At 37.2% G+C, this 14,667-nt stretch overlaps 1 protein-coding gene across 3 annotated transcripts in view; it reads left to right on the forward strand.

Moving 5' to 3' along the window:
- Positions 1-14,667, forward strand: part of FBXL4 (F-box and leucine rich repeat protein 4) — a 57,788-nt gene that overhangs the window by 15,410 nt on the left and 27,711 nt on the right. For all 3 annotated transcript variants that reach the window (XM_040058364.1, XM_040058366.2, XM_040058365.1), the window contains exon 5: positions 6,818-7,062. In XM_040058364.1, the coding sequence (XP_039914298.1) occupies positions 6,818-7,062 (245 nt within the window). The remainder of the gene's footprint in view (positions 1-6,817; positions 7,063-14,667) is intronic.

The following is a 14,667-nucleotide window of genomic DNA, read 5'->3' on the forward strand; positions in this document are numbered from 1 at the left end:
ATGAGCTTTTTCCATCCAGCTAAATTGTGAGTTGTGGTGCAGGTAAAATATCTTACAGCTGGACTTCTGCGTACTGACTTCTTTTTATGCTTGCTACTTTTTATTCTGTCGTTAGCACAGAAAACAGTTTTGAATAAACTCCTTTCAGATCCCCTGGCAGCATGATGGTTCAAGTGTGCTCAGAGGCTATAGATGAGTATTTTCTTTCTTCTAATTTCCACTGTAATGAAATTGTGGAGTGTGATTGCTGAATACCATGTGCAAGCCAGGCAGTTCTCAGTGGTGCAGCTGTTTATGAAGGTTGCTACCCTGATTTGAGTAAGAATTGAGAGGTGAAACAATTATCTTCACCTCTCCTGAGATAAACTGTTGGCACATCATGGAAAGGAGCCTTTACTTGCTGGTCAGACCTTCAGACTTGGGCAGAGACAAGATTATTCCTGCTTTTCAGTGTGCTGCAATCTGGCAGAGGCAGCAGATGTTCATTCACTGTGGTAGCTCAGCAAATGCTCAATGTGCTTGTGGCTTGAACCAGCCTCTCTTTTCAAAGGGAAGGGAATGTGGCGAGGTGCTGCCACGGATTGAAGGGTGCTTGCAGAAATACCTGATCTAATCAAATAAAATTTTGGTCTTACCACATCTTTTGTCTCTGAGTACTCCAGTTTGACACATGAAGGCCACGGTTGGGTGACCATGTGCCCTAGTAGCCTGCAGAAGTTTGTTGTGCTTGTAAAGAGGAAAGAGAAAGGAAGAGAATGTAACAACTCTTACTGTCTTCTCTTGAAACTTTTCTTGAAACCAAACCTCTTGAGTTTGGTTTAGGATTTTTTTGTTGTTGTTGATTGCTGTGGCTCTCTCTCCCCCAGAGCCCCTGCTCTGTTTTTGCCCCGGCTAGCTTGAGAGAGAAACCACAGCCAGAAGAATTTTTCCCTCCGGGGTCCCAAAGATCCCAGAGAGGCTGGAACCTTTTCCTTTAGAGAGAGAGTAGGTGTCCGTTGATGGCAAAAGGAAAGAGTCTGCCCTTGGTCTGGGGGAAATCACGGCTTTATTCAGTCTTTCTCCTGTGGTCCTGCCCCCGCAGGGTCAGGAGCTCAGTCCAGTCCCCATCCTGTCCCGGCCTAGATCCACGTGTTCCCATGGCTTTTACCCAGGGAGGATGGACCTAGAGGCAGGGACAAGCCACTGCCCAATCAGGGACAAGGTGGGGGTGGAACAGAGTTGGGTTACATTCCAGTGTGGGAGAATGGGAGGGGAGAAGGAGCAGGGACAAACCGCGGGATACATTTTCCGAGGGAACAGGGTGGTACAGAAGAAACCATTACAAAACCAGAAATAAAAATTACATACAATATAAACCCAAATAATGCACAACAACAGTTGATGCAGTGGAATAATATTTGAGGATACTAACTTTACCATGAGTTAGCTCTAGTGGTGTTTGTTTTCTCCCCAGAGTACACATGGTGTTTAACATATTTTACTGTTGATGCTTGCATAGCAGTACTGAAGTAAAGAGTACTTTACATAATTGTTTGAAAGTTTGAAAACATGTTGATTTTAGTAATTCACGGAAATTTATTGTAGATAAAACTTCATTTAAATGTAGGAATTTTTCTTGTTTGAAAAGGCTGGATAAATGAATTTGTGGTATACTAGAATATCAGAGAGATTGAGTCATCTCTTTTCTGTTCCACATAAACACAGAATCATGAAGGCTGGAAAAGACCTCCAAGATCACTGGATTAAATCATAAATGGTTGATTACACATAGTAAAATTTTAATTTTGGAAGTATTTGTGTAGTTTTGTTACTTCTATGAACTTCTGTCTCCGTTTACTTTATTTCTGCTGTTTCTCTGCTGTCCTCTTTGTCTACCAGCTTCCTTTTTTGTCCATTTTTTAATGTGTTTGGTTTCATGAATAAATCTATATGGTCTGTTAATACCAAGAACATTTTTTTTTCTTCTGCTTTGATTTAAAGAAACTGAAAGTATGGGTGGAATAGTCATCAGAAAAGCATAAAAGACTATTTCTATACTGGTTTTGTGACAGTAGAAATCCCAGTTTCCTGGTTTCTAGTCCAGCTGGAAAGGTTGGACATTGGAACAACAAAAATGTTGTACTTGGTAGTGTGACTGTTTTTATGACATTGGATATGGAAGCAACACTCTGCATGCTGTATTTAAGACTGACAAATATCAGATTTTTATGGGAAGTATTCAAACTGTGGATGACGTAGGGCAGTTGCTGACTCCTTCTGGTTTTGATTGATGCATTACATGAAAAATTGTAGGTGTATATTGATAGTCAATGTGTAACTGTCCTAAGTTTTCCTGAACATGCCTGTTCCTTACTTGAGCTGTTTGAAGCTTTTTCATACTACTCTCTGTAATTCACAAAATATACCAGCTGAGTGGGTTTTGCTAAGTAGGAAGCAGCTCGTCCAGCTTTTTTTTCTGGCCTTTGTTGTATTTCTGAAACTTCCGTAGACTATCCTTTCATGAAGTATGTTGTTTCTCAAAATGGCATTAGGAATGGTTTGCTACAGTGTGAACTCTAAAGATATTTTAAGATTGCTCCTGTGTAAAAAAGAGAAAAATGCTCAGCTTCCCAGCACAGGCTTCTATAGAAAAAAGTGTAAATTTTTTGATGAGCTAGTGAGAGGAGTTTTCTTCCCTAATCTTGGATGGTGTTAACCAGGGCTTATTAGTTGTGAAGTACTTGTAGTATCTATGATCTCTTCTCTAGAACTATCTTAAAACTGAGGAACTATTTTAGAGAAGAGACTTTGTCATGTCCTTGTCTTCCTTCCCAGTTCATTAACTAGCTTGTGCTGCTTATGAAGTGGAAGGAGTAAGGCCTTAGTCTTAGTTGGCTTTGCAGGAATACTTGAGGCTTGAATGCCTGAACAAATTGAAAGCTTTTGGGAAAGCTGAGGAATACCTGCCACAGCATACATGTTATGCAGTTTTAGACTCACCAAGATGTGCTGGCTTATTTTTCTTCAGAGAGGAGAGTCAGAAGACTCTGCATACTCCAGTCCAAAATATATTCTTTCCAAAAATTTTGGTATAGGAAAGATAAAAATTACATCTTTGTCATTCCGTGAAGCTGATTTTTCCAAAAGCTGCCTACAAGCTTTATGAACCATTCATGTCTGCTGGTATTCACATGCACTATTAAATGTGTGTGCATTTGCTGGTGCAAGTTGTACTGTTGTGGAACCAGGGATGTGTGTTTTCTTAAAATATGTTGAGGAACATCAAAAGCCCTAGCAAGCCATCTTCTTCTTGCCTTCTCTCTTTGCCTCTTTGTCCTTTACCCTGATTATGTTTTAATATCAGTTCTAATTAAATGGATTCTAAACTGTCGCAGCTCTAGCTGCAAGAGTCAAAAAATTGTAGGTTGTTAATTGTCTGTTTCTGAATGAGTGGTTTGCATAGGCCAGTATATTTTTTTACTGGAAAACCATCTCATCTTCATGTGGAAGAACTGAAGAAGGAAATTTGTAGAAAGTACGGATATTGTAGGTCTGACCAGCATCCAGACATTCTTTTCTGACGAAACCAAGTTGTACCTTATTGTGGCTCTAGCCACAGAAAGGATTTTCTTAGGTACAAACGGTTGTTGCTTGCTGTTTTTCAGCGAAAAAAGTTTAAAAAGCTAAAGAAACTTTTGGTTCAATAAATATTATTAGAAACTGCACCATTGGTAAAGCTTTTCCCCCTGTACTGAGGAGTGGAAATTCTGTCTGGGCTTATAAGCAAACTTTGCAGTGGGCGAGGAGCTGCTTTTTTTTTTTAAGATGTTATATTTTTAGTTGGTTATGCCTGTATGTGAGATGCCGCAATCAGGGACTACCATGATCTTAAAAATATGGATTGAGTAGGAATCAGAATCCTTTTTGTGCTCAGCACATGGTGATTTTATGTATTTCTGTTGGTTGAATTGTGGAGAACTATGATTTGGAAACCTTTTGGTTTTGGAGGTGTTCATTGTAGTGGGCATTGATCTCACCACCTGTTTAGAGCTGGCATGTGCCATGTTTGCCCAGGAAATGGGAGGGGAAGTACCTTTTTACTTTTAGTCCATCACAGCCTAAAAAGGCAGTCAGTATTGTATAAATTATATTTTGTTTTCCTCTTTCTATTATTTTTTCCAATAAACTCTGTTTTTACTGATTGATTTATAAGAAAGTGTGAAATAATAATGATTGTCATAATTTTTCATAAAATCGCAGTAAAAACTGTTGGTTGTGAGGAACTGCATTATGAAATTAGCTTTCAAAGCAGATACTCAGTTCTGTAGCATTCTTGGAATTACCACAAACACAGCACAGTACAGCACATCATGTCACATACTCATTATGATATCAAATTGTACTTTATGCTAGGGTACACAGACACAAAAAGAGTGTTCCTGACAGACACCAGACTCCAGGCTAATGGTGATTAATGGTTATTGGCCTGTATATTTTGAACCTGTTATCTTTGTTTAGTCAAAAGCCAGGAAAAAAGCACTTTATAACATAATATCATAAGAGTGGCATTTCATTGTATGATTTCATTCTACATATTATGAAGTAGCACAATTTCAATAAAAAATAAAGATGATTTTTTTTGACTGAGACATGGGTGATTTCATCTCAGGTGTGGAAAGACATCCTATTTGTGACAAAATACTCATTGAAGTCATCAATTAGTGTAAATGGACATTGTTCAGTCATTTATAGTTTCATTCACCATTCTCTCTCTGTTGTTCAGAAACTACAAAATAACTTCCCACTGAATGAAATTTGTATTACTTTGCTTTTATCAGACATTATGTCACATTAATTGTAGACATAAATTCTGCTAATTGTGCAGCCTCTGATGAGCTTTCAGCTCTAGAAAACTTAGTAAGTAACCATGGGAGAAAAATCGGAGGGAAAATACATTAATAAAATAAGTATTTAGCTGACATATAGTGTGGATTAGTTGAAAAGTTTTAAAAATCAAGATATTATCTTGGGATTATGTCTTTGTTAGCTCCTAGTTATTTTGGTTATTTTAGGTTTCAAAATGTCAGCAGGCTCCTAAATGTCAGTTGGGTGCAAACCTTGCTGATTATAATATATCTGGAGTTACTATATGCACATATATATTTTATGCATATGCGCGCGCGCGCACACACACACACGTGTATATGTGTGTGTGTGTGTGTATATATATAATATATATGCACACAAACATATATACTGTTACATTGAAATGTTTGTGCTGGTCCTCTGCATCAATCTGGGTTCCAGACACCTGCAGAGACAAAAGCCTGGGTTGTTTTTAGGGCAAAGGACAAGCAAAGAGAAGAGAAGATGAAAGTCTTGAAACCAAGCATGAAGGAAACTGGGGCATATCAAACACTGTATTTTTGCATTGGAGTTGAACTAAAGTTTTTTAAGATACGTAGATCTTGTTGGAAATCTAAATACTAAATCTGGAGCTGAGTAGGAAGTAACATTTTCCGTTTTGCAGGAAGTTGAATTGTTTTGTTGTTCCAAAAATGAAGGGGGGAGGAGGGAAGGTGGAAAGTAGCTGCATAATAAAGTGATACATTGGAAGTACAATCTGTTTGGATCTCACAAAAAGCTCCATTTTTCTTTTACGTCACAGATTTTATTCTGATTTTTGGCGGATTTGCCTTATGAATCCTTCAAATTAAAATGAAACATGTAGGTATTTTGAAAAGACCACAGGATTCTCTTCTGTTTAAGTTGATTTGTGAGTTGTGGTTTTTTTAATTTACACTGATTCATTTCAAGAGACTGTTTCCCACTCTGCTTGAAAACAGTCAATTTAAGTTATATAACTTGAGTGCAGGTACTTATATGTGCTAAAGACAGCTCTGGTAAAGTAAACATTAATTTTTAGATTTCATTTTTCAAGTGCATTTTCTCTCAGTTCCTAAGCTAAAGGAGATTTATTTATTTTGCTGGGTGTTTTCGTTATTTCCTAAAGCAAGTATTTATGTCTGTGTGTGTGTCGATCTTTCTTTATAAAGGAAAACAGAGTGTGGTAGGAGAGGAGGGATATTTCTTAGTTTCTGAGTGTGACATAAGTTATTACAAAAGCTGTTACAGTAATGGTAGCCAGAAAGGCTGGTGATTATTCTGAAGCTGAGATGATTCGACTGATACAGTTAAAAAGGGGTTTTGCCTTTCAGATTTGACTCTGGTATAGAACAAAAATGCTCTCAAAGTATTACAGCAAGGAAGAGATTGTAAAAGGATATCTGATTATGTTGAATTTTTTGCCTGTTTGCATAGTCCAGAGGGGGCATAACACTGATTTTTAAAGCAGGGAGAAGATGAATAAATCTGAAATTGGTTCAGGGTGTGGGGAAGCTGGAACATGGTATGGTTTTTCCATGTACTTTGCAAATATCTCCCATCTTAAAAACAAAATACAGGCAAGAGGGAGAATGTCAGTTCTGTGTTCTGTTCAATGAAAGAGCAGACTTAGTGAAAGGAAATATATAAACACAGTGTTTACATGTATATCGCTGTTTAAATTAGCATGGGTAAAGATCCTTCTGATTTGAAAGCTTCCTGTCACTTTCTTATGCTGATCTGCTTTTTCCTTTATTGTTCAGCATGTTGTCAAATTGAGAAGGCAGTGCACTTCTATTTAATAGTTAATAGATTTGTTTGAGAAGTTACTTTTCAGTAAAAGGTTTTACTTTCTTTGAAGTTAGAACTTATTTTCTTATTCCTTTGCAGTTTCCCTTAATGTTTTAAGTGCCTTATGACCATCTGTGACTTTTTTTTCCTGTTTTTAATATAGCTCATCCAGCTGATTTTGAGTCACCTTACAGTACCAGACCTGTGTAGACTAGCACAGACTTGTAAGCTACTATATCAACATTGCTGTGATCCTCTACAGTACATTCATCTCAGTTTACAACCTTACTGGGCGAGGATTAATGACACATCCCTGGAGTACCTACAGTCTCGCTGCACTCTCATCCAGTGGCTGAATTTATCTTGGACTGGAAACAGGGGAGCCATCTCTGTTTCTGGATTTAGCAGGTCAGTGTTAAATGTACAGAAATGTTTTGACGAGCTCTGTTTGCAGAGCTGCTGCACAGTGGTTTCACTAAATATTTGATACTTTATTAAAAGGCAAAAAATGTCGGATTTACTCTAAAGGGTGTGATTGTTAGGACGTAGAAAAAATGAACAGCTAAAACAGTAGGAGATACTAAATATAGCAGCAGAAGTCCATAGCAGTCTGTAGAGTCTGCATGTTCCAAGCTGCTTGTGACAGAGAGGCTTCTTCCAGGGGGAGCACTGTTTTGCTTTCTTCTGGGCTTCTGAAACACTCTGCTAGAACTGAGCTATCAAAAATCCATCTCACAAGGAAAATGTTTGTGGTTGTTCTTTGTACAGATGAGTCGTCAGTAGGACTGTATTGGAATGGCTGCAGTAATAAACTGATTGCATGCTCACATGGTATGAGCCAAGTAATCACTGGAGTCCAATGTAAATGCAAATATTTTCATAAAAGTGATTTAAAACATTAGCCCTGTTGGAAAACAGGGGGGTTGCATGTGCATATTCCAATGAGCTGAAAATATGACTGTGGTGTAGGTCATTAAAATAGCAAATTTGCAGGGATTCTTCTCTGTATAACAGCCATGTTCTCTGCTTTTTAAAGATACTATTTCTTGCTTCTTTGCTCATTTGCATTACTTAAACAGCTTCTATCAATGCATTTCATTTAAGCAAAAGTTGTTGTTTTGACTAAGGGGTAATCAGCAATGGCAGGTGAAAGCAGAAATTGACTGATAAGAACCAGAAATGTTTAATATATCTGAGAAAGTTGTCTTAACGCTCATTTGTTTTCTGAATAAAAAGGTTAACTCAAGTACGCAGATGTTTCCTCTACTTTTGTGCGTAAGTTCCTTACCTGAGGAAGTAAAATATTTTGAAGAAATACTTTGTCAAGATGGGAATGTTGCTTCTGTTTTTCCAGACCCTTCAGTATAATGCAAGAATCCTGTGCTTTTTTTTTGTGCTTATTGGTAGAAAAACGTAAGAGGCATTGGCAAGTTGTTGAATTGGATGCAAAAATTTCTCCTAAATTTGGATTTCATGTTAGATACTTTATGCAGAGGATAAATATGCAAGCTTTAATTGAGAATTCACTTCCAAAATCATGAAGTGCTTTCTGATGCTTAGCTATATGTCTGTCTTTTGAAAACTTACCATATGTGAATCTTTGTGGCAACTTTTTAAAATTTCCATGATTTATTTATTTTTTTTTTTTTTTTTAGCATACAGTACTGCTAGAAGTCTTTGTAGGCTTGGAAGAAATTATTGCCAGATTCAGAGACTTATAAACTTTTCAGTTCTGGCATTTCTGACTTAGACTTAGTTGAAAACGACTTTAGTATTGCTAATTTTATTTTTCTTCAGTGCTGAACTACTAGTGACATTTATGTGTATACAGTGTTTTTAAATAATAAATATTCATTATTCGCCTACTAATAATCTGCGGGTAAATGTTTTCAGTTTATATTTCTTATAAGGGATTATACTTACTTGTAACAAATGGGGAAAAATTTTTGACATTGTTGCAGTTCTGAAATTATCTTAGTTTTAGGAAAAAGTGTTTCTTGGGAAAGATCGATACAGTCTGGGAATTGGAGATGCAGTTCAATTTTAAATTTTAGGGTCAAAGTATAAGCGAAATAATTTGCACGTCTAAATTGTGCTTATCATTTTCCCTCCTGAAACAATAAATCTCCACTGTAACTAGGTCTGATTTTAAACTTTTATCTATTATGGAAATAATTTTGCAACCCTTTGTTCTGTAAAAGTCTTTTATAGTAAAGTCCCCAACACAAGTTTTTCCTTCGACAGTCTTCATCAGCATGTTTGTCAAATTTGCTGGCCTCCAGGAGAGGAAAATTTGCTGCTCATTTACTATGGAAGTATCTACTAGTAGAGGACACTCGTTAAACCAAGACTTGCTTTTCAAAAGCATTGTCTAACTCTTGTTGAAAAAGGAGCTTCCTGGTAAGAGACACTGTTCCTTGACAGATAACTCTGTCAATAAATCCTTTAGTTCTGTTGTCCTGGTTGTTATTAAGATGCCTCCACCCGGGGAATATTGCAGTGTCCAGGACACATAATCAAGAATTCACACCATTTTTCCTTTTGTTCAAAACCTGGACACACGTATTTTTGCATTTTTCTCAGCATTTGGAGTTACAGCTGGCAGTACTGAATTCAAGACCGGTAGAGTTGGTTTAATTCTTAGAGTTGTACAGTTTAAGTTACGATTTCTACAGATCAGGGTATGTTTAAATTCTACTCTTGATTAAATCATATTTTGGAAAATACCTTTCAAAAATGTTTTTAGCTGTTGTTTCTTAGGACAGTCTTAAAAGTAGTAGCTTGTATAAATTTGTCATTTTAAAATGTTCATATGTGCATGAAATGATTAAAAATACTAGGAAATTATTGGAAATACCTATTTTCCTCAAAATGTATTAGAATGAAAAGAAGTTAAAAGTAATTTTAGGAAATGTGACTGGAGGAAATACTGTATTATCATGAGAAGACAGAATGCTTCAGGCATATGAACATCCTGAGGCAAAGCTGAAGGTATTTTAACTTATTGATAACCTCTACTCCTTAGGGCTAAAAATTACTATAATAAGTTTTTCATTTCAGGATTTAATATAAATTAACTAAACTTTATATTAGATTGAACTAAAAGTGTACAAAAAAGTGAAAGCAGTATCTGAGCAATCTCAGGAGTCTGAAATGCAAAATGACAGGAAATAAACAAAGATTTCACAGCAAGCATTACATAAGCAGGAATGCATTTCTCTTGGCTTTAGAGGTCTGGTGAATCTCCTCATGCCAGGAGGAAATATCAGTGTGGGAGGGTAGGACCTATATAGGAAGAGTGAGGGAAATTGATTGGAGCAGTGCTAAATATTGAGATGCTGAATAAATGCTCTGAGGTTTAAACAGCTCAAGGACAACAACAGTTTAAAAATGGAGTTCTGTATGCAGATTTCCTTGGATCACTGATAATGTCATTAATTTGTTTAAACTCTTTTGCTTTAAATATCTGAGGAATTAGGATTTTTATTTACCTTTGACATTTTACACTGTGAAAATGAATTAATAGTGTTTTATTTTCAGGTTAGTGATGCAGTGTTTGCATGGCAAGCACATCCAGGAACATTTCTTTAACTGTTTTGTTGTTGTTCACATTTGAAGGCTTTCATTGCCTTTAGTAGAAGTGTGTTTTGACAGTGTTTAATTTGGTGAGGCTTTACTAGAAGTTAAGCTAGCAGGAGGGTCACAGAAATTACTGAAATATGCACCAAACAGTCACAGAAAATAGGAATAATGTGTGACTTTACAGGAATTCTCGATTTAACAATCAGGGCTGTCCTTGCTTTGATTTCCAATTTAATTTTAGTAAATCTAGGTTTGGCTGTAACTGAAAGTAAGTTACAACATTTGTTTTTCATGTTTTTCTTGAAATAGTTTAATCTGTGTTGAGAAAAGCACAAGATCAGGTACTTAATATTCTGCTTACTTACATGCCATATTTTAGGATTTGCTTACTGAAAAGGAGGTGTAATACATGCTGGAGTAGAAAATAACATTGTACCAATTAGAATAGCTAGAGGAAGGGAAAGGGACTTAATTTTAAAACCAAATTACCTTACAAAGTCTCACTCTCAAGCATGAATACTTGCATGCACCAAGAGAACCAAAATGTGTGTCCAAATCAATTTGTCTGGCATGTGGTCTCACCATCCTGTGCTGCTCCTGTCCTTCATCTCCTAATTCATGTGCCCTGAGAAACTGTCTGCACAACTGTTCAAGGATGTCAGTGACCTGCTAATCTGATTTCCACCAGCACACACCTCTGCTCCAGCCCTTGTGTTGCCATTTGTTCTTTCTCATGCTTCTGCACCTCTGTGTACCCAGTCCTTCTCCACTCACACCAACCCTAACGCTTTTGTTACAGTTACCTGTGCTAAGTGCTGCTGCTGTCATGTAACATGGCAGTCTCGAAAGGAAAAGCATCACAGTGAATTTAAAAATGTCTTTAACATGTCTTTAAAAGGATATAAAAATGGAATTCCACAAACCATTTTATTAAATGCAAGACTGTGCTTGTAAGGCAGAAAGTCCCTTGAGTTTGTGCAAGTAGTCATATAGATAGAACTAAGTAAGAAAGAGGGGACCTCAAGATCTTGGAAGTCAAGTGAGGAAGAATAAAACCCAGGTGGGTTTTGACATTTTGCTCATCTAATAGCAGGCTCTGGAAACAGGAGACCAGAGTAGCTGGAGGGAGCATGTAGTTGGCTTGAAGCAGACAGAAATGGTTGTTTCTATGAAATACTGATTCTAGGAGGCTTATACCAAGGAAGGCCTGGCAAATGAGGGCAGCATTGTATCTGTCAAATAACAGAGGTAATCCCTAACATGGATGCTAATGTAAGGTAACACTACAAGGGGAAGCACTAAAGAAAAAAATTCTGTCCAATGCTTTGTTGCTCACAAATGGAAGTTGCTTCCCTTTTCCACCCTCCCTTGGATACCAAATTCAAATATATGTCAATGAGTATAAAATCAATTCTGAAGATTATAATTGAAAAAAGATTTGGTAAAATCAGCATAATAGAAAACTTGTGTTAATTGCACTAAAGGAATATAAAACTATGTAGCTAATTGCATTTAGGGAGGATGAGTAGATGCAAGAGAACAGGACTGTGATTCCTTCTTGTTGTAAGGTCTTTAGTAATTTTGAACTGGTGCATATAGAGTAAGTGAAGATCATTAACTAAGTGTAGATTCTGTAGCCAGTGCTGTTCCACTGGAGCATATGTGATGTGTTCATAAGCACACGTCTAAAGGTATTTTGAGAATTTTGGAAGGTCTTACATAAAGAGTTCTATCTCTTGTACCTTGGATTTTAATTTTGAATCATGAGATATACTTATGATGTACACATGAATTACAAGATTGGAAATGGTTAGTGGGCTAAGTGACCCTGTGATCATGATGGGTTTAACATCACCATGAGCAAATATCATCCTCCCTGCTAATAGATATAGCTGATGTTTTGGAAAAACTTTATTAGGACTTACTTCCCAAAAGCTGAAGGGTTTGAAAATAAGCAGCAGTTCTTGAGAGTAGGCATAAGGTGATGGAAAGTGAGATTGTTTTTTTTAATTAAAAACAACAGTCCCTTCCACTTGAAAAAAAAATAAAATAGGGCCCCCCTCCCCCCTCCAAAAACCAAATCAAAAACCATTAAAAACCACCAAAACTGAAAAACTAAAAGGTCTGAAATACTGCTGTCTAGAGTGGGGATAAACTTCAAGGGAAGGGCCCAATCCAGTGTCTGGCAAAAGAAATGTACATGTTCACAGTATCCTAGGTTGTTCAGTCATATTATATAGCAAACATGAAGGGATGAAGAGAAATCACTTCAGAAATGTGTAAAATATTGATAATAAAAACAAAACTAAAGGGATGGATGAATGCAGAACAGAGGAGAGACTGAGAACAGGAACCAGTCAATCCTTAGTGATTAAAGGAGGTATGTGAAGAAATGTGAGGAGATTTTGATTTGGGTAGAAGGTTCTTTTTTGGGTGTTGTTTGTTTTCAGATTAACTAAATTGAGCCAGTCACTCAGAGACTGTAAAGTCTCGGAAGTATGAAGACCATGCCACATTTGTTTTGAAAGCATGAGAACTCATAATCTAGCTTGCTATATGGCTCTCTGTGGAGATTCATGTAGAAAGATGGCAGGAAAGACCTCTATCCTGAGCAGTCTGTTCAGTGCAAACAAAGGTCGGGGTGTCCCCATCACTCAGCTCTGTGCACTTCTGCCCGATGTTCTCTGCCCTGTGCTAGTTGGTGACTTCCTTAGATTCCTCCTTCTTTTCGTGTTCCTCTCTTTCCAATTTGTATGTCTGCTTATTCATGTACCCTGCTGCTGCCTGTACCTTATTCTTTGTCTCTGTTTCATGTCTTCTAAATAGCCTTTTCCAACAAAGAAGCAAAGCCATGAAGAGCGGTGCTCATTGCTGTACACTGTGTTTGGTCTCCACCTGTGTGTTTCAAGTGTAATGAGTTTAAATAAAACATTATGAGGGTAGTAACTCCTCGAGCTGGTGAGCCTGGAGTTCTTCTCCAAGACTAGGGGGTTAACTTGAGTGTTTCCATGACCTGGTAATGTTAACTTTTAATAGTCCTAGAAAGAGAAAAGCATTGATCTCTGCTAACATTTATAACAGCCAAGCCCTGTTAAATTATATGGCAGTTAAGCTAACATCCATTATTGTAATGGAGTAATTCATAAAATATTTATTTGTTAACAAATTAAAAGCTAGAGGTATAATAAGTGGTGACTGGCAAAGTTTTATGGAAAATACCATCATTCAAACAAACCTGATAATTTGTTGATGAAAGAAACTGTGTGAATGTATTGTTAAAGCACTCATTAAATAGAGGAATTGGCTAATTGGTAATCAGCAATGTATCCATATATCTCTACTCTGATTTTCAAGGGATCTCCATCCTGCCTTTCTCCATAAGTGTTGAATTCTATTGGTAGTCTAAAATAGCACTTAAATGTTTAAATTACCCGATGTTAATTGTTGTGAATTGTCGTGTCATTTCAGCTCTGATATTCCCATAGGAAGGCTTACCAGTCTCTGTGAATTCACTGTGTCCAGTATGGAAACTGCTTGGTGCTTTATTAAACTGTCTTTAAAAGCTAAAATAGGTTCTAAATAGAGACTGCAGAGTTAGAAAAAAACCAGTGGAGGAGTAGACTTGAAGACCATACATGACAGAACTCCTGTGGCTCTGGGGCTATGTCTCCCCTTGCGTGTCTCAGACCCTCTCTTTGTTTCTGTTTGCTTAGGCTCATAGAAATGTTGGATGTTAGGGACCTCTGAAGGTCGTCTACTCCAAGGTCCCACTTGAAGTGCCAGTGTCCCCAACGCTAGATCAGGTCAGTCAAGGTTTCAGGTGACTCTTGGAGACATCCAGGGTTGGAGATGCCACCCTGGAATCTCCTTTTCCCTCTGTATTACATAGGATCTGCATAATCACACTAAGGCCATGTAATATGCAAGGTGAAAGGAATAAAGAAAGGTATAATGATATGGGATAATGAATGGCAAGTATGACTTGAGTGAGTAATGAAAAAAAAAGGAAAGGAGGCAGCTTGAAAACTTGGATCTTGAAAGATGCATTTCAAATCTTGGGCTACTGTTGGTGTCATTTGAGGAATGCCTCCCTGAATGTGTCTTCATCTAAGACCAGCAGCAATTTCATCTTAAGCTTCAGCGTGAACAAACGCTTGGGAAAGCTCATAACTCTTTTGTTGTGGCAATAGGAGTTTTTGTGCAAGCAGGAGCCTTGTGTCTGTCTGGCATTTCTATTACATCAGTTAAACCCAAGAGGTAATACTGACTTCATGGTGGAAGTGTCAGAACCTGAAGCTGCTTTGTCTTCATGAATGTTTTTGTAGGCTAGAACTGCTAAGAGAGCAGATCAGAATATTTATTTAGAGAAAGTAATTCATGCTTCACAAGTAACTCCATTATTCTAGAGAGTAATATGGGAAGCTCATTACA

The sequence above is a fragment of the Hirundo rustica genome, chromosome 3, assembly GCF_015227805.2.
Source record: "Hirundo rustica isolate bHirRus1 chromosome 3, bHirRus1.pri.v3, whole genome shotgun sequence".
NCBI classification, from domain to species: Eukaryota; Metazoa; Chordata; class Aves; order Passeriformes; family Hirundinidae; genus Hirundo; species Hirundo rustica.